General features: G+C 37.7%; 1 protein-coding gene across 13 annotated transcripts in view; it reads right to left on the reverse strand.

Moving 5' to 3' along the window:
• Positions 1–21,729, reverse strand: part of PTPRM (protein tyrosine phosphatase receptor type M) — a 453,822-nt gene that overhangs the window by 333,057 nt on the left and 99,036 nt on the right. For all 13 annotated transcript variants that reach the window (XM_032122179.1, XM_032122255.1, XM_032122222.1 and 10 more), the window contains exon 2: positions 19,923–20,045. In XM_032122179.1, coding sequence (XP_031978070.1) covers positions 19,923–20,045 — 123 coding nt within the window. The remainder of the gene's footprint in view (positions 1–19,922; positions 20,046–21,729) is intronic.

A 21,729-nucleotide genomic window follows, 5' to 3' on the forward strand; every position in this document is an offset into this window, starting at 1 on the left:
CATCATTTGAAATGTACTTATTTGAAAAAGAAAAAAAACCCATTTCAGTTAGGCAGCACCATCACTCATTTCATAATACTCAGACTTGATTTTTTTGTGGAGATTGTAACTTAACAGACACCGCAATATGATGAACAATTACTAGATAAATGCATCTAGGCTATTCCTACTCTTTGCTCCTCATTTTTGATAAGGCCTGTCATGAGACAGCTGGCAAGACTCACTAAGCTTTAACAGAATGTAAGTTAATTTCCTGAAAGAGTAATTTAAGGGAGATTTTTTATTAAACCCTAATTACTTCTACTTCATTATCACTTCAGTAGGTGGATTGGTTGATATCATTATTGTAATGGAGGTCAGTGAGAATTAATCAGTCCAGTCTCACAAATACACTGCTTCCTCTCATCTTTTTATAAGTCTCTCACCTTTTCATGTATTTCAGTAATAAAATTCAGAAAGGTCACACCAGGAAAGTGAAAAAGCAGTGACTGAAAAGGGTCAATGGTAGATAAGCTCTTACTGCCTTTTTAAAATACAAACTTCACCCAGAACTTCTTAGAGTTGTATGGTCTGGAAATATTGCCAACATAAAATAATTTCATGTTCAACCTGCTTTAGCAAATGAGAAGAATGTGTTATGAGTGCCTTGGTTTTGTCAGAAGTCAGGGGCAAAATTTCTGGAGTATATTCTGACAGTGGCTAGCTCAGGAGAGACCTATAGCTTTGCAAGTCTAGCTCAAACAAGGAGACAGGAATAATCTTGAACTTCTATTTTTTCTAGAATGCTCTTTTTCCCCCTGGCTGAATATTTTCAAGTAATATTAATTTAAATGATTATAAATTATAAGCCTGTTTCACTGATTTAAAAATTTTTCCACTTGCTTAAATAATTGCTGTCTCTATACCCTCTGAGTAAATCTTTCATCAACAGTAGTCCATAGTAACTACTGTTATCCAACCCTTCAGAATAAAGAGCAAAGGAGGAAACAAAGGACTAGGAAAAGAATAAAATTCTATAAAAACTAATTCTTTTGAAAACTGGAGTTGCTGAAAAAAATTTTTTTTATGAAAAGGTACGATTCTTATGAGATGATAGGTTGGTTTGGGTTTGGTTTTTATTTATTGTAGCTAATTCCCTGTGTTATTATTTTTAACAACTACTGGCATTTATTTTGCACCTGCAAAAACTAGTCTAACATTCTCACTGTTTATCTCATTGTTTCTTTAAATTTCTGAAGTTTCGTGTCCTGCCACATTCTATTTAGCTTCTTTGCTCCATCAGGGATGCCAAATTCATCAATCCCTTTGGTTTCCTCCTGACCATCTGCCTGCATACCTTCCTTCTGACTGAATATTCAACAACCCAACCTCCTTTCGTTATTCAACTAAATCAGTTTGAAGGGGCATTCAATATATTAACAGACTAAAGAAGTTAACTGTTGAACCTTTCTGTTTCCTCTGCCTTGAAACCTGATTCTTTAATTTCTATTAATGGAGGATACAGCTATCATAATTTCTAAAACTATAGGTGCATCATGTACGTAAGCATTTGTACTGTCTGGTTTGTCCCAGGTGCCAAGAACATTGCTATGTGGTAGATGAAGCCTTTGAACTTCAATGGAAATAGGTAAAAATATAAAAATAGCAAACATATACCTGATCTAAACACACAATCAGGCATTCACATCCTTACATCCCCCAGTTACCTATCTACCCATTATGTGCCCTAAACTATGTGTGAAAAGCATTCTTTAGACGTACTGATTTTAATTCTGCATTAAACAACAAAAATAGTATTTCATACCTTTAAAATCTCAGATGGAAAAACAGTGATTGAGCCAAAATATGAGCACTTCAGTTACTCTCTATAGCATTTTTTTTATTTCATGGCATCTAAAAAGATTTTTTTTTTTTAAAGAGTGAAATACTAGTTCAGTCCATTAAAAAAAAAAAATCTGAAAACACTGAAGATTTTCTGAGAAAAAATGCCCATGAAAATCATTACCAGGAAATTAGTTTTTAATCAAGCATGAGGAGGAAAGTAGAAAGTACTGTATTCCCTGTAACAACATAACACATGCTTAAATACTTAAAAACATTGTTTATACTTCAAGAGACAACGTATCCCCAGAAATAATTAAAATTCTCTAATATTTCGCTTATATCCACAGGGAGATTTAAGCTCTTATTTCCCTGTAGCTTATCTTTGCTTACAAATTTGTAGCATAAAACATGAAGTCATTCTATTTTTCATCTGTCTAAGCTAGGACAGCAATTACAGACTTTTAGTTGTCTAAGGATAAGAAGACATGGATACTTAGTACTGTAATTACTTAACAATAACTTTGATACTTCAGTAGCACAGATAAGTAGTATTTTAGGGTTGGATGTGTCACAAAAGCTCAGCTAATATAATAATAGAGTAATAGAAACATCCACTGTTTTAAAAATACTGTTGGCATTTTAATAGAAAATCCAGAGGAAATAGTTTTGAACAGTCTACTTAAAGCTCTATATTTATACAATTTTCCTTATCCTTCTGCTGTTTTTTCCACAGATTTTCACACAAACATGTTACAGATTTTAGTCTAAAAATAGTCAAAGAGATCCTAGGTCAGAAGGGATTCCCAAATCTTACAAATCATTCTCAAAGATGCTGAAAAGCATGACTAGTGCCCATGTTCACCTGAATGGTGACATGGTTTCTAAAATGTAAGCCTTGTAGATGGGAGACTAAGAAATTTCAATTGCCAAAGAAAATCTCTAACTCTTCAAAAGCAATCTTCAAAACAAACCTGCATTGCCTGATAATACTTAGAAATTGAAAAATATATACTTAGATATTTAAAATTATATACTTTGTACTGTTGGCAAGTAATATCAGAATATTATTGTTTATAAATTACTGCAGAGTAAAATTAATTGGGAGAGAAACTTTCACATTTGGGCCACTCATACAAGGTTCAATCTCTGAGTAGAGCTGAAGAGGTGTAGCTCAGGCTTTCTGAAACAAAATTCCCTAAAGAATAAAAAGGACTTTTATTGGCCTTGCACTAATATAGAGAGAAACTCCACCTTGAATTTTACTGGAGTGAGAAAGATAACAACACATTCTAAGCAACATCAACATCTGTCAGCTCATACAGGAATACATTCACCATGTATGGTGCATTTCCTCATAACCACCCAGTGCTGAGTCCAAACATCCATTATAAAAAGTCTGTATTTTACCAATGCTTCTTTTAGTAAGGTTTTTTATATTTCAATGAAAGTTTGAGATTGCAGATTTAAGCCAGCACTGGTGTTTTGGAGTGGAAAGCAATACAGGCGTCCTGTTAGGAATCATAAACTAAAGTACTTCCCATCTTTATTTCACATTCTGCCACTGATTCATTATCTCAAGTGAGTCACTTAACCTGCATAGGTCAATTAGATTGTCTGTAAATTATGCAGGACACCACACAGCCTCCTGGTTGTTATGAGGTGCTACTCATTTCTGGAAAAAATATTTGACATTCTTGGATAAATAAGAGTGTAAATTTTATTACTGACAGCTAATGAGAAATTAGCTTATGAGGGCAATGCTATGTGCTGTTTGCAGTTATCTTGCATGATAAATGGTTCTCCCAAATAGTCATCAGTAATCAATGTCACTTTTCTCAATCCCTACCCTGTTTTTCCTATTTACAAGCTCTTCCATTACCATGCAAGAAGACAGGCATGAAACAAGGACAGTAACTGTCAGTTCACACAGAACTGAAACAGAAATGTGGACATAGCATCCACAAACGTGAGTTACAGAGTTCATTTTGTTCTGGAAAGTAAAACAAAGAGTAACTTTTTAGTCATGGTTAGTATGTCCTCAATTCATGTTCTCGTTTCCTGAAAAGTAGAAACAAACTCCCTAAGCAGTACTGAGTACAGATACGTAGCTTACAATGTACTATTATTTATCTGACAGGTATGTTGAAACCAAGCCCATTGAAGCTGCTTATAAATGTTTTACTCTTTCATCATTACTACCAGAAGCCAGACACAGAAAGACTGTTTACTACAAAGCAATAAGCAATATTTGGCATTAGCAGCCATCAAAGATACTGAGGTCATCAACTTTCAGTACAGGAATACACTTTGATTGGTTGATTCACAGGGAACAGCTTGTTACTGATGCCTTCTTCTGGGCTTTTCCTCCCCCTTGTTTTAATTAAAAGAGGAATAAACTGTTTTTCAGTTTTGCTAAACAAAAAGAAAAAAAGATCATGCTGACAGAAGAAAGAAAAGGTCTTTTCTCAGCAGACATTTCTTAAATTAATAACCTTCAATAACCTTTAACTTCTTCAGGTACAAAATTTTACTTAAGTCAAATGCAATTGTTTCTCAAATGGGCAAAAACTGTGTGAACTATTATGGATACCTCATCTCTTCTGTATCAGCCAGACATGCAGAAGCTAGTCTAGGAAGCATTTCAAGGCCTACCTCCGTAGCCAAAATTGCTCTTTAAGCCCGATAGATCCATACTGCTACTGAAAGTGATGCACACATTTCTACTGTGCCTTCCTATTTCTTTCCTATGAGGCTACACAATAGACCAAACTAAGGACCCAACTGATTTTCTGTTTTCTCTGTTGTTGGGGTCTTTTTTTACTGCTGGGGATGCGTGAGAAGGTGGTGTCAGATCCCCAAAGGCAGTACCAGGCCCTACTGTCCCACCCTGTTCCCCGCCTCTGGATGTGGCTCCAGCTCAGTCCTGGGCTATCAGTCCCCACCGCCTCAGCACTGCTGGAGGTGTACCTGTCTGAATCTCTGTCTCTGGCCACTTCTCCTTTGGCTCCTGCCCCAAGCCTCTAGCTGGACCCTGGACCTGGGACTTCCCCTTGGATCCCACTAGCATGGCACTGTTCCTGCTACTGGCTCTGCTGGCTGCATTTATGTGCTGTGGAACTGTGCCCCATCTGTGAGGGCACGGCCAGTGCCAGCCCTTGCTGCACTCCCAGCAGAGGAAGGAAGGTGTTGCTCAAGTTAATATAACCAGGTGTGAAACTACTGGCTAAAAACTAGGCTTCATCTTAGCTAATCCACAGGAAATTATTATAATGTCTGTATTTCCTCTCCAGTTGTACAAACCTTAGTAAAAAAAACGAAATCCTAAGCAACACTGATATTTAACAAATCCTGTTTGTTATGTGAGATAGCGCTCACTGAAACAAAGAGCTATTGCTTCAGGTCTTCTGCAAAAGCACTTACAGCAAAGCTAAACATTTCCATCACATTTTAATGTTTGCAGTGTAACAGATACAGGCACTTCATTAATTTCAGTGAGAAAACTTATGCAAGAAATCTATCCCTACCCTGATACTGCTGATCCTTTATCTATCTTAGGAAAAACCATTATGGCCCTCACAGATCTCATGTTAATGACAGACCAGGAAAACTGACAGGGATGAACTGATAGGGTCTACCTCCAACACAGAAAGTAACAGCAAATATGACCTATCTATCAAATTTCTTTCAAAGGATGATCTTAAAGTACAGGAAAATAGGAGGTGAATGCTTAGCATAATCGTGAAAGGCTTCTAAAAGTAGGAGCTATTCCACTCCATTTCAAAATTAAGAAAGGCAGATTCACTTGACATAACCCAGAAAGGCCTCATTTCAAATTTATATTGCTTTAGTATAAAAAGAAACTACCGGAAAATACCCAAAAGAACTGCTCTGAGAGTTTTAGTACACATTAGACTTGAATGACTGTTAACATACAGTCTTCCAACATCCTATGGGATATTTCATTTTTGAAACATCCCACCTTCTAAATTCTGTTCCAGCAGGCACCAATTTTACTGACCACAGAGCCACCTGCCCTGCTCAGATCACAACATGATCTTTGTCTGCTTATATAGCACAGATTCTTCTAACTCCCATCACAAAACAAGAAGGGACACTATTTATTAATTGGATGGTGTCTTGAACCAGACTTCAAAGATGATTCTTGATGGACAGTACCCACCACAAGCCCATAAAATAAGTATGCATTTTTCCTATTTTCTTATTTTCTAAGCACCCTTTCCCAGATGTATATTGTATTTGATTCCCCCCCCCAGCTGATTTTACTCAGTATGTTTACTCCCTTGTCTTCCTTCTGATCTAATTTCCTACACTTAAAAACAGCTTTCTGTTTCCTGCATCCTTAAAACAAAGAAGTGTTGCTTTACAGTATGATGTAGCTAATGAAGAAAGGCTAAAACTCCAAGAAGAACTTACCTTTGAGCACTAAGTCTCAGCAACATTTCAGTTCCTCTCTTGTCTCTACTGAGAAATGCTGCAAAATACAGAGGGGAACTGCAGAAACCTCAACTGTGGCAATACTAGGCTGGATCTGAAGTCAGCCGATTCCAGCAGTTGGCATCTTGCCTGTGCCCAAAACAGAAGAAGCCTTGTGGAGATAGGGGCTCCTAATCCTAAAGCAGGGTGGCCTGAGACAATCTGGTAGCCATGTTAGTCTTTTCCTGTCCTCCAACAGCCAAAAAAAACCCCAAAACAAACCAGTTTTATAGAGGCAGAAAAGCTGACACTCCCATCTTAGGGACAAAGCATGCTACCAATGCAGCCATATGGACCACACAGCTTTACTGCCTTGAATTTTTTCCTTTAGCTATTTGTGTGGCAGCATTTAATAACTGTTCTATATTTAGTACACCAGCATTTAAATAATATGCTACTTCATTATACAACTGTTTGTATGAAAGTAGCTAATTTATTATTTTAAAGGCTGGGTTTGGTTTACTGGAGTTTGGGGGCTTTTAGAGCTTTTTGGTTGGTTTTTTTTAAAGAAACCTAGTATTCCACTCTCACTGACCAGAAGCAATACGTATGTTTGAAAAGTGCTGTTGTTTGAATACACAGAGTATTAAGACATGTAGTGTCTTCATTATAAAGAAACAAAAACCAAACAAACTAAAAATCATTCTCCCAAAGGAACTTAAATAAAATTAGAAGTGCATTCCCCATTTGAGACTCAAAGAAAAAATAAAAACTATTTGGAATTGCAAAGTAAAACTACATTTCTTTAATGCAAATATAATCCCCCAAATTAAGGTAACACAACTATACAGAAAAAGCTACTCTTTCTTGTTGTTCCTGAAAAAGGATGTGAAGCCAGAGGAATGAGCAGTAGGAGAGCAGGAGAGGAAAGAATGACACAGAAAAATCATTTTATCATGTTCTCTGCAAAAAAGTTCATCATTATTTAGAATTACAAACAACTTATACTCCCAAAGTAGAGTGCAGCAAAATTTAGTTGTGAGCATTTGGATATATCTAGCCTAGCATAAGAAAATAAGGTTCAGGTGAAGTCTATGGCAGTAATGGACATGATAACGAATTCAGTTTCAGTCCCCAGTTGGACACAATGATGGTTTCTTTAGTCATTACTAACAACTAACATCTTGTCTAAATTTTAAGTATGCTGTCCTTGTAACTTCCATAAGGAAGTGCTGTCTTATTATAATAAAACATTTCTACTAAAAAATAAATTAAATTTTACTTAGAAATTCCATTTCCATCAATGAGATATGTCTCTTTTAAAAGACCATGAGAATATTTGAGTCAAAATACTTTTTGACACTGTAACAAAGAATGTACTGAACAAAGAAAAAGAGTAACTAAAATTTTAATTACCATACTATAATTAACGTGTTGTGTATAACAAACAATAGAATTGTAGACAAAGAACATCAGATGAGGTCAAAACATGGTGTTATCTGCTATTTGCACTTAATTAGCAACCAAAAAGCTGCAGAAAAATTTTACCAGTTTCTAAAAATATGCTTTTTCACAATTTAATCTTGACATGGAAAGAAGAAGGTATTACAAAGCTTTGCATTAGATATTGAAGTATTGAGGAATGCCTTGGAAAAAAGCAGACTAATATAATTTATCTTGACTATAAGTAATGCATCTGTGCATGCAGAAGCCTAGCGAAACCGAATCTCTTCATGTGCTCGTTTCAAAGTAAAGGCAACTACCTTGCTCAGAATATCCTGTGGCTCAGCAGACGTATTGAAAATCATCAACGTGGTTATATCCAGTTGCTAGTCAGCCCTTCTGGAGTCAAAACACACACAGCCATAAATATTAATGTGTGTGCTTTTCTAGACCTATCTTCCAGTGTTCCCTCAAATTTTCTTTAAATGAGGAAGAACATAAAGGCGCACATTTTAATAGGCAAAGCAAAGCAAAGCTCAGGCAACTATTAGGTAAAAAAGGATATCCCAGAATCCTTCAGGGAATTTAGCAATCTGTGCTTCCCTAGACTCTGCATCATTGATATGTTTAAATGCAGTATACCAACAAAGCTTTTGCTAGGAAATGAATCTGTGAAAAATAACAATGCTTAGAAAAAGCACTGAGAGTTAGAGGTGGCAGAGAAATTTGGCACACAATAAGCAAACATGACAGCTGATGTAAAATGTAAAGTCTGTGTGTGGCTAGAGGATTCTGCACAATTTAGAGAGGCACTATGAAGACTTTCTGAACACAGAAATCTCATGCACATACTGAGCTTAAAACAGAAGGATGAGAGAATAGAATTCTTGTAAATAAATATATTCTGCCAGGAAGGGAGAATGGCACACGAACTGTAGAAAATAGAACAGGAAAAGAATCTTGAAATAACAAAACTCCAGAATCTCGAAGTAACAACACTGAATCAGTGTTTTGGCAATTAAAGTTTGCTTTCATTACAAAGATCTGTCATTTAACAACTACAGTACAAAAATTAGAGCTTCTGTTAGGCTTCAGTCTTACAACACTATTGAAAGGCTCTTAAATGGCAAAATAAAGCAAATTCACACCATCATAAAAGCAGCCTACCCATTAACACAAAATAGTGGCCTCAGGTTACATGATTTCAGATGCTTTTCTTATCAACATGAAGAAGATTCACCAGTGAAAGAAATTAGGCAACCTGAGATTACACCAAAGGATTTTCTATATTCTTTATGCTATATTACATAGCACAGGCTTTATTTGACAAATACAAAAGATAAATAGCAGCATCACCGTGGCATACATTTTTATTTCCATATTACAGGTGGCAAAGCAGCATTAGCAGCTTTTCCAAAGGAGTATTTTCATTTGAATGACAGCAATATGGGTTACTAAAAGATCTCAGGGGAGCTCTTTTCGGGAACTTTAAAGGCAAATTCATTAATTGGAAAACAAACCCACAGAACTTTTTATTTCTGTCTGCATAATTTCACGTGTGCTTTGCTAAATATCTTTCAGTATCTCATAACAATTGTAGGTTTCTGATTCCAGGAATAAAACACTTCAATGATGATTTCTTTAAGACCCACTTGCTGTTGAGTCAGAACATCACTGCAGTTTAGCAAAACTGACCTCGACCTCATCTCTAAAGGGGAATAACTTGGTAGGAAAGGATGCATTTAGTCTGAACCTTAATATTACAGAGAACGTCAGATCAGAACTGGAGACATTTCCAATACAATCAGGCTTTAAGAGGAGACGGGAATGGTGAAACTAAAGGGGAGGCTGGAGAAAGTTAATTGACATAGATGTGTACCTTCAGAGAAATACTGATATCCTGCTGCTGCTGTGCAGCGGTGAAGACTACACCGAATATAAATCTATTTTTTACATGTAGAAATACTACTGATTGACTTTATTTATTAAAGGTCTGCATTCTAACAGCTTTTTCTTTTTTTTTTTTTTAATTGAACTTTGCTTAATTAGACTTGCTAGCACAGAAGTAAAAATTACCTGTTTTAATGCTTTATTTTAACTTAAATGTTCAACTGGATGTAGACACACTAAAACACAGGTAATTTAAATTCAACAGGCACTATTATATCCTTGCAAAATATAGCTTTTCCTTGCTGTACCTAAAATAATAATTAAATTCTTATTAATTATACAATTGTTATTACTGCTATACTAAAAAACAGGGAAAAAAAATCTGCCATGCACTCATAAAGCTGCTTCCATTTTGCAAGCCAAGTAAAATGCCTGAATTGAAATTCCTCCAAACAACTTTCTGCTGCACAAATGTGCCTCACACTAAAATTAAACATGGCAAGAACACCATAGCACATGTAACACCTAAATGTGATTGCTGAAAGATGTAGCACATCTTTTTATACATGGTATATCAATTTATTCCACTGTAAAATTTCAAGCTACAGGCGGCCTTAAATTTCACACAGCACATTGTGCACCCCTGAAAGGGAATTTGATGCTGTTGCTGATCAAGCCTACTCTAGAACATGATGATTTCTTTGTTTCTAACACATAATCATTTCTACTGCTGCTATGCAGTGAGCTTCCAGAATTCTTGAAGCTTCCAGAACCTTGTCCTGCTTGATGGTTTTTAGATTAATCAGTTCCCAGAGGAACTAGCTCAAGAGCAGGTGCACAATACCCAACTGATCTCCCCAGAACAGGACCCTCATCAACTATCATCCTGGATCTTCCAAAGATGTTTCATTTAATGTGTGGCTGCTTAATAAGGAAACCTCACAAGGAAATGCCAAGAAAAGCAGCAAGTTTTACATGCCTTTTCTCAGGTGCCCTGATAGCTTCTACAGAAGCACCCTTCCTTATTAGGGATACAGATGAGCCCTGAATCCTCCTCTGAAAGCCTGTCATCTCTTTCAGTTTCATCTTGGGATACCACTTGTAAGAAATCACCACCCTTTTAAGCAGCCCTTTCCTAAGCTGTGAGAACCACTGCATATGTGCTGTCTGCCACTCAAACAGTAATTGCCTTTGACTCCTATTAACTGAAAACTGCTAAAATACTTCAGACATAAAAGACTGGACCAGGGGCCTGCTTCTCTTCACCTTCTGGTTCTCTTCCCAGAATCTTCTCAAATGCCTGAAAAATGTAAATTTCTCTTCTACAAATTCATTCCTGGAACAGCCCATGTGCAGAAAGAGGGCTACTGACCAACTTAGGTCCTCATCATTTCCTTGTACCTGTAAGATATGAATGTAAAAAAGCTTCAGAAAGAAGCATCTCTGAACTCCTTTGAGCAGAGGTCTTATCACACAGCCCTGGAATGAAAGAAATTTGCCTCTAGCAAATTTCCATTCCCTTCCTTTCTTTTGCAGCTCTCAACATATAAGTAAAGGAATACATTAAGGATCATCCCATTGTCACTATGACTTTGATCTACTTCTCGTGTAACTGCAGGAGACAGACATGCTGGGAAGAACAACACCTGACTCCCTAGTTCAGGATGGTGCCACCGTGCTCAGCTGCACACGCATCAGGCACTGGGAGAACTCTCCTGCACTACACTGGGACTTACACAGTGCTCCAGCAGAAACCAGACTGACACAAGAGTTGACTCTGACATCTAGAAGAGGTAAAGACTGTAAGAGTATGGGGGAATCAGAAACTCGAATTTGGCAGAAAAATGCTCCTCCCCTCTAAGTCACTGGGAAAAATGAAATAGTACAAATTTAAGTAAGAACACAGTCATATTTGAACTTAATGCAAAATCACAGTTTATGAAGCTACTGGCAAGAAAAGTACATCTGTGGCTCCCATATTCTAACACGAATTGTTAGAACATGGAAGAATACATGAATTGTATATTGAAAAGTGTTTTTCAAATCTGTTACACATGAGAAGCACAGAACTGTGATCAATTGCTTGCAATTATCACAAATATTTGATGTTATTAGCTGCTGCAACATTATGACTCGGATAATTACCTGCACCTGCTTTCTCATTAAATGACTGTGTACATCATTTCATTTTCAGTGAGGTCCAGACAGCATTTTTTTTTCATTTGTGCTACTGAAAAGCAGTTGATTGGAAATGTGACTTCTAGATAGAGGAAGAATTATGTCAGCTGGTGAGGGAAATAAGTACATTGCTTTAATACTGAGAACAAAAATACTGAGCTCTTTAATTCAGTTCATAAAGTTCATGTAATTGCTTCTTCCCTTACTCTTGAGTTCTGCAAACGTCTGTAAAGGATTAAGACTTTGTCTGATATGCTGGGAAACCAAATTGCTTCAAATACCAGAAGGCTTACATACAACACAAAAAACAATCCATCCATTTTGCTTGTGCACTAACCTATCTCTGCTGCCACATTTCCCACATGATAAACTGCCACATGACTCCCCTCAACTTGGGAGCAGAAGTCCAAAAAGTGCAGACATCTGGGAGCACTTGAAGCCACATGGAGCATTTAGTGACCTGTGCCTCAAACCAGTGACTTTTTGGCCACTCTTACTTTAGTCACAACTAGACCTGCTAACAACATACTATCAGTCATCAATGCCTGGCAACAAATTAAGTGCTGCAAAGGTATGAAAAATCTTCCATAAATCTAATTGAAACAAGAAAGTCCTCTTAAATTTCAGAAAAAAAAAACTTAAAAAAAAAAAAAAGCCACAAAATGATTCCCTGAAAATTTGTAACATTTGCTCTCCTAAAGAGGAGTGATGGAGTCTGTCTCCAGCTCACTGGCATTTTCACTGTGCCTATGACTATGAACTTGTCATAAAGAACTGTCTTAAAAGACAAACTACTAACTCGGGAAACAACTGACTTAGGCCCTGAAATGGAGGCAGTCACGTTCCACACTTTAAAGCCTGCAGATGCAAGGAGAGGTTTTGATCCACTCTTTATTAGTTTCTAAAGGGCAGGATGGATGAGAAGAAATCTAATGGGATAAGCATGAGACTGAAAGAAAAGCCCTGAAGACTGCAAGAAATTAAGTGGCTTTTTTTTCCAGTAGATTAATTACTAAACAAGAAAAAGCTTATTTAGGAATACTCTGATTATTCTCCTTTCCCCTGATCTTGCAATGTAGTGAGTGCAGCTCCTAGAGGAGCATCTTCAGACTCACTGTTTATTCACAGGCTTTCTACTGGCCACAGCTTTGCTCAAACTAGTAAAGTATTTTCATTCTTCAACAGAAGAAACTAGCCAGGCAAAGGAGCACAAAAATTGCATTGATACTTAACACAAGTCTGCTAAAACTGGAGCAGAAACGGCAGCGGTTTCAGTAAGACACCCATGGCAAGGTGCAGTAACATGCCTCCAGCACTGAGTCCCTAGGGAACCTACACTAAAGCATGTGTTGTTTGGTTTGTATTACTCCAGAGTCTCAAACTACCTGGATTAAAGCTTCCTGAGGTACATTTGCATGTCTCGGGCATATCCCCAGGAAAGAGAATTTACATTCTTCATATGATCCTTGTTGAACCAAGAGCCCTTACCAGAAGTAACTTCATTCTTCTTTTCCAGACTATTCGACTCGAAAAACACCATTTCACTAGAGGGTATTCTAAAAAAAGTATTTTTTTACTGGCTTTACAACATGAAGTACTTTGTCGCTCTCCTGTTGAGATTCTCTTACTTTAGCTTCCTCTCTCCTGTTGGGCTACTCCTACCTCATCTGAAGGAGCTCATCATGAGTAGTCCAGGAAGGGAGAACAAACACACAAACAAAACCCCAGTTATTCAGTTATTGTATTTTAAATTTAGCAAGGAAATCTGAAACTAGATCCTGATGCACTTAACCAGCAGGATAGTGTCTGGCACTATGGCTGGAAGATGGGGAGGGAGACTGGGTTTCTGATGTGTAACAAAAAAAGAACTTTCTTATCCCAAAAATTCTTGTTGCCAAGAAATCCATTCCAAATCCAATTCCAGTGTCTAGCTTATTATGTTAGCTGCTTCTCAGCATATATGATGGCAGGTGTTCGATATAACCTCAGCAGGAAACATGTAATCACAGCACGGTAAATTAATTAGGTTAGAGGACTTGCTTAGCACTCTGTGGCACTACATGGTGCTAAGCAGAATTACCCTCAGCAGTCAACTTTATCTTCCAGGTTGCTTTGTGAATACTCTGGTTTAATGGGAAGTGACTTCTCAGATCTTTCATGTAGTTTCTGTCTGTCTTCTACAGGAAGACAGGCTCCTCAAACATTAAAAAAAAGTGCTATAATTTATTATATCATTATATTTCAGTCAAATATCTTGAACAAATCTTTATCAGCTACTGGTACTTTTAATATAGTATATCCCACTTACTTCCATGACTTGGAGCATGTTCTGCAATTCTGCACTCAAATATGAGGGCTGATGGAATGCATCAGAAAACAAGAAAACTAATGTCCAAAGCTACAGTTATGAACACTACAGCAAGCCTGTTACTTCAAATGAAAATCCACAAATCAGTCATCTAAGTTAGGTGTTACTACTTCATAAACCACACTGTTCATATTCAAAATCATTTGTTCTAAAAAGTGCAAACTAAAAGTCATATACAGAGAACATCTACAACAAAGGGTTAAGTAAATCATTAGCACTAATTTTCTGAAAGCTATTAGGCATGCAGGCAAAATACATTATAATAACTTGTCTAGTTTGCCTACTAAGCAACCTAGAAGCATTGTCCATCAGTGATTCAGAAAGAGGGACTCTGATGCTGATTAATCTTTTACTTCCCTTTGCAAGAATGACAGATGCTCAATACTTGTAATAAACCCAGAATTTGTGCCAGGTGCTGAAACCTCTAAGTCAGGTCAGAAGTTACAAAAATAAGATCCATGCAACAAGCAATACCTCAGACACAGCTGGTGGCATCATTCTTGTTGTTGAACAGACCTGTTAAAAACACCACTCACTAAGTCGTCAGGTGTGTTTTTGAAGTAGCCAACCCCTCCAGTGCTGGCACGGTAGCCATGGCAGCACAGAGCTGCCGTGGCTCCCTGCTCAGGTGGTTTGCTCTGTGTGACCTCCATGTTGCTCCATATTAGCAGCAACTGGTGTTAACTTACACAGTTAATTGGAAGCTGGAGCTGCTTGCCAAAAGGCATGTCCTTAATGGCTGCAGCTATTACCTGGGTGTGCAATAAAATGCTAAACGTGCTAGTGTTCCAGGTCTAGAAAATTCTGTGAAAAAATTTAACACAGTGAGCAAGCTGCAACTCCCACACCTCGATAGTACTTTGTATTATCTCTTGATAGCATTCAAATGATTTAAAAATACAGCTATTTAAAGTAATATGGGGGAAACAGGATTGAGTAAGGAATGTATTTAATTCTCTTCAATATAGATACAAACAGAAGAAAAGTATCCCTGCTAACATATAACAAAAATGCAATGCAGCCCTAAAATGTGCTTAATGATAAAGTACAAAATCAAAGAAGGATAACTTTACATGGTAAAACATTGCAGCTGGCTTGAACTGTACACTTGCCAACTGATCCCTTTATCAGTCTTTTAAAATGGATCACAACTCTTCTATGCACAATTAAACGACAATGTACATTTTTCAGACAACTACTTCACATTCTATAATATTAAATACTCCTCTGAATCACTGCCTTGTTTATAAAATATCTGCTAGCTCTGCATGTCTGGGTACTAAGTATCAGAAGGCCATTTTAAACAATAATATAAGCATTATAAGCATTTTCTGCAGACACTGCATAGGCATTAAGCAACACTACCTACTCAGAATACAAATAAACATAGTAGGCCATTCAAAAAATCACATATAGCCACGAAAATCATGTATTATCACCTCAAATAGCACAAACAGAATTCTCATCCTGGCTTTGACCAGCACTGCATTAAACACAGAAAGCTTCACTGCAGGAAACATCCTTTCAATGCAGAATGGCAGCCTGTGAAGATTTGATTTATATTTGGGTTTGAACTGTTTTAAAATGAACGAAAGGCTGATGCCAGTGACTCGCTGCAAATGCAGTGACATCCCCTCAGAGATATCAAACCAACCACCGCATCGAATAAAAATGATGCTACTGTCCTTTAGAAATCAATTGGAACTGTGAAACACCATAGAAAGATTTTACACAATTGAACACAATGTTTCATAGAAAAATACATGGACACGAACAGAAATGATATCAAGTAAATGATAAATACAGAAGACTCCTGACAATATTTGTTCTTCTTGGAGTAATCGGTAAAATTCTAATTGCATCGCTGTCACTGATGACTTACTGTAGCAGTATCTGAACTAACACAAAGCTCTCAAGTATCTAAAAAAAAACCCAAAGCAACCTCTTTCCATGGGACACAGTCCTTCAGGAATGTACTGCTCCAGTGACCCTACAGGCCACAGGTCCTGTGATAAAATTTACCGCTGTGTGGACTCCTCTCCATGGGCTGCAGCTTTCTTCATGAAATACTCACCTTTTCTTGGTGTGGGGTTGTGCACAGGCTGCAGGAGGATCTCTGCTCCACCATGGACCTCCATGGGCTGCAGGGGCACAGCTGCCTCACCATGGGCTGCACCCAGGCTGCAGGGGAGTCTCTGCACTGGTGCCTGGAGTACCCCGTCCCTCTCCTTCCCCACTGACCCTGGAGAAGACCCCTGGTGTCTGCAGGGCTGCTTTTCTCACATATTCTCACTTCTCTCTCTGACAGCTGCTGCCCAGTGGCTTTTACAGTTTCCTAAACATGCTATCCCACAGGTGCAGCAGGAGCTCAGCTGTTCCCAGCAGTGGATCCAGCGGCTGTGCCCAGGTGTGTCCAACACGGGGCATCCCCAACCTCTTCTCATGGAGGCCGCGCTCCTGCAGCCCACACCTTGCCAACTGAGTAATCTACTGTGTGGGTGTATTTTTCTGAAGACGTTTTTACTGGACTACAACTAGAGGGCTTACAGTTAGCTGTAATTGTAAATCTGTATTATATAAACACATTAATATCAAACTGCTGTAACTGTTCCATAGGATAATGAACAGTATTTAAAAAAACACACTTTTTGGCAACAGAAAGTCAAGGAGAAGACAGAGGCTGAAAAAAGGGAAGAGCCGCTCTTCCAAACAGCATTTACTCCATCTGACTCACAGGACACTTGAAACAGAAGAGCAGTGGATTAACCACATTGATTTAATTCATACGAATAAATACAGAAATTCATACATGTCGTTAATTTTGGGGTCTGTTTAACACAATTTCGGATTAGTACTGACTCATTAAAGGCCATGCTTACATTTATCAAGGAAATTAGAGCACTAGCACCCTACTAACTTCAGTGGTAACTTCCTATTTCTGTGCTACAGTAATCCAAGAGGGATTAAAGTCCACTGCAAGAAACACTTCTGGGATTTATTATTACCTTTGATACAGTTTAGCAATTTTCATCTAAAATAAGATCTCCAATATTCACAAACATGTAAACAGCATGTACATGAAAGCGTGCACACATATGCATGAATCTTATATGACATTTCTTTTGTTCCACTGAAATAACATATCATGCCAAAATATTTATCTATCTGAAGTGCAGCTATGCTCTCAGCACTCTCATGTGGATTAAAAGAAATCAAATGCCATCACTTGTGTGCTTACCCCTGACAGTCACCAAATTATACAAAATATTATATATTGACATCAACTCACTCACTGGAGCATGTTGCCTGAAATTAGGAATGTTATGTGCATTAATTTTTTTCTTCTGACAAGGGAGTACAGAACTGAGAGTTGTTGTTTCAGTCTAGTATTACAACATTGTTGCATAAAGCATTTTGCTTTCAAGCCAAGAATTCCCCGCAAACCATTAATTTAAGATGTTCTACTCATTATCATCTGAAGTTATTTCTTCCTAAATATGTAGCTCAGAAACTGCTGACAAACTACTTGAAATCATTTTTTAAGTGTATCACATAACCCTCTGGCTAAGGCTAACTGAAAACTAATTAAAATCATTAAGACGATGATTTGAACAAGAACAGGAAAAAACTGTCTAGATGAAATTATGAGGAAAAATTAGATACCACTTGACTAAATCGTGCTGTGAGACACAGTGCTTCTCATTTGCAAAAAATGAGCATTTCTTCCCTCTCAAAGGGGTTTTTGACCTTTTAAGGCACCAATATCCTCAGACTAACTCATTCATCTTCTGACCCAATGCTCCCAAAGAATATTTCACTTCCTTTATGGGCACAAATAAAACTCCCTAAACTGTAAATATAACTTGTTACCAAGTTAAATAGATTTTTACTAGATCATCAGAACATTATTTCAGACTTCTGATAAAAAGGCAAGAAGACAAGTAAGAAACAAGTTGTATGACATCTGATAAATAAAATTACACATATCATTTTCCTTCTATAGACATGCCAGTCTGTAGTCTAGACTCCTACCATCAAGAAAAAAAACCCAAAAATCTGCAAGCCTGTGGTCATGAGAGAAGAGAACATAGATTTAAACCTCTTCTATCTGCCAAGAAGACTGAACATCACATACCGGCAATTGCTTTCACAAATCCAAGTGAGGAAAGTAATGAATGAAATTTGGAATAGAACGAAAATTCCAGTGGCATGACTGAAAAAAAGAATGTACATCTTGTACCGCTAGCCAAGATGGCTGATAAACTGTGTGTTATCTCCATCTTGAGCAACAGTATCAAGCACTAGTGAAGTAGTTCAGAAAATGTTTAGCAGTATATGCCAAGACCACTGGACGAAAGCCAGTTTAAAAAGGAATTTGAAAGAACGTCCTTTATCTGGGTTGATGAACTCAATCTAGCACAATGATCCAAATGCCAGGACTCAGATAAACTGAACATCCATCTTGAAGTTGGGAGTCCTGCCTTTGCCAGAGGAAACAAAGTGCTGAAGTAAAAGGTGCTTCAGCCATGAACCTCAGGTAAGATGTCATTCTCAACTGAGGGCGACACTGGTAAATCTACAGCGAAGAACACTGAAAGCCTTTTTTTTACAAGTGAACGGTATCTAAGGCTGATTATGCATATCATACATTAGTACATTTATTGCTACACTATTGATGAGTGCATTATGTTCAGGTTTTGTTTATACTGTCACTTCTGAAGATTGATGTTGTCTATTTCCTAATTCCCTTATTCAAAAATTAGGAAGGAACATTTTCTCAAGAACAACTTTTGAAGAGATTCTATATAAACACCTAAGTACATTATGGGTCCTTTAAAGACCTCATTGAAAGGGATGTGAAATACTGGGACATTCATCTGCAATGCTTTTAAGTGTTATGGATATATTTATACTAAGTTATGAGACTAATGCTGAAGAAGTCCCACAATGCTACAACCAGTGATTTTATCTAGTAGTCTTCTTGTTCTGCCTACTTTTAAGTGATAACAGTCACTTAGGGCTCAGTCTATAAAAGCCAAAGTAGATGCTGAGCTGGGCTGCAGGCGATCATCTCCCAGGAAATGGAGATCAGTACATGGGGGAACTCTTAACGTGCCTAGATAAAAACTAGAAAAAAGAACAACTGGTAAATTTTAGGCTAGCGAATAGTTTAAAACTAGTGGACAGATTTTACGTATTTCTGTGGATGAAATACTAGGGTAATAACTATATTACTAGAGCAGGTTTATAGTTCAGCAGAATGCACAGGTTGTTGCTATGGAACAAGGTCCAACTCCATGCAGTGCAAAAAATACATTAAGTAATAGTATCACAACTGTCTTTTAAATTCAACGAGCATAGAATCATTGCAACCCTTTCTTTTGGGGTTTCTTTGCTTTTTCACTCACCTCTTCTCTCTCCATCCTTTTATAACAGATTTTGATTATTATATCTTTTCAATGAAAATACCTAACACTATCTTCCTTTTCTCTCTAAGTCGTGTCTGCTTGTTTCTAGTACTACTTTGGTCTCATTTTCATGTCACCCTTCTGTTTTCTTTCAGCCCTCCCTGATAACACCAAGTTTCTATTTCTTCTTTCTAACCTTTATACTCCCTGCACAACAACTTCGAGTTGCAAAATATCCCTCATAGAAATCACTTGGAAAATCTGAGTATTCCACTTAAACAGACTCAGATGAAATAGCATTTTAAGAACAGTACTGTCAATGCTGGACAAACACATGATCTAACATCGAAGAGAAACAAAGCAAAATAAAGACGAACCCGATGGCATCCCTTGACCCGAGGACGGCTTCATTGGTGCATTCACCTGATCCCAGTTGAGATCATCATCATCTGACTGACTATAGCCACAGGAACTGAGAGGCTCATCAAAAGTGCAGCACCCTGTTAAAGAAACACAAAGGTAAAAACTAAACAAGGCATGCAAGTAACGGACTGTGAGTCTCCAATCCTAACAACTGCAACATCATTCAAAGCAGGCTTTGTCATTTTTAAACATCTTTTAATACAAATTATTATGTATTTACAAATCTTCACTTTATAGAGGGCATAAAAGTTTCTTGTCATGGAAACAAAATCCTAAGGGTAAAAGAGCAAATTTAGAACTGCAGACAAATTTTCTCTTATAATGCAATCACCAGGTATCAAAAACAAAATAGCAAAATAAATAGCAGTAAAAATAAGAATATTAAAAGATTACATGATTAACATTCTTCAGGGAAAGAAAAAGTATTCCATGCCCAAGGACCTACATTTTAGAAGAAATCTGTAAAGGTGGGAACACAAGCTTTCATTTCTGTACCTTGGTTTCCAAGTAAGGGAAAACCTAGATGCTCCCAGGTGTGCTGCACTGCAAACAGGTACCAGCACAGCTGTTTGTGGGATCAGTGCCTCTGGCACAACACAGCACATCTACCTCAAAATGTCAGCTTATGCTCAGTGCGCTGGTTTGGCCAAATTTAGAAATATATCCTCTGAGAGAAGGCAGATTACAAACCACCCCTCCCCCACCAGGTTCGGGAAAAAAAACTTTTTCCTCGAAGGAAAGTGAAAGAGTTAAAAACTATTTATTTAAGAAATACACAGGGAAAAAAAGATACTAATGCTAAATAATGAAACCTCTCGCTGTGGAGAGAAAACCTGGGAAAATTTCAGAGTCCTTCCATAGCCTCCCTCTCTTCCCCTCCTTGGAGCTGGGACAGGGTGGTGGACCCACCTCCAGGGCCAAGGCCTCGGTGGAAGGTCCTCCCGATGTATTCTGATGTTGAAACAGTCCAGCAGAGAAAAGGGAAAAAACACAAAGTCCCAGGAAAACAAAAGTTCAACTCTCCGGAGGGAAAGGAGCTGAAAAACTGGCCAAAAGCTGGCTGGAAAGAAAGCAAGCCGGGTGCTTCCCTTCGCTCTCGCTCTCCTGCCGCGGCTGAACACAGAGAGCCGTCTCCATCTCTGTGTGACCTTGAACAAGCTGCAAACTGCTTTGAAGAAGTTTTGCTCAGTTTTTCCTCCCCCCCTCAGGCTCAGTTTAAAGGCATAGAAAGGCACAAGAATTAATTTCTGGACATAGGCAGCAATATGGGATACACATCATAAAGTCACCCCAAGATACTCAGTCTCAGAATCTCTGAAAGAAAACAGTATTATTTCCTCTTTTTTTTCCTCACTCTCTTCTAAGTAAAAAAAAAAACATGTTATAAAAGCTCACACGCCCCCAAGCTGGGGTAGGGAAAAAATTAATGTCCCAAATTTAAAAGAATGGAGTCTAACATTATCCACAAGAAAACGGAAAAGCTTTGCTTTCTTTCCTGTGGTACAGAGGAAACTTCAGCTTTTTCATGTTGTTATCATCTAAGAGGAGACTAACACAGGGTTACAAAATTCTGTTTTATTTGATGTTTCACTCCAGTGAAGAATGACATCTTTCCTATTTGGGAAAATAAATATAACTCTAGTCAGAGATATTTCTGTCCATATTGAAGGAAATTCTACAGCTGTTCAAACAAAACTAAACTTTAGGGTTATTCATCATCTTTGCTATCTGTCCAAAGGCACAGTAGGCTTAGCCTCGCCA

This window comes from Corvus moneduloides, chromosome 1 (genome assembly GCF_009650955.1).
Source record: "Corvus moneduloides isolate bCorMon1 chromosome 1, bCorMon1.pri, whole genome shotgun sequence".
In the NCBI taxonomy this organism is placed as follows: Eukaryota; Metazoa; Chordata; class Aves; order Passeriformes; family Corvidae; genus Corvus; species Corvus moneduloides.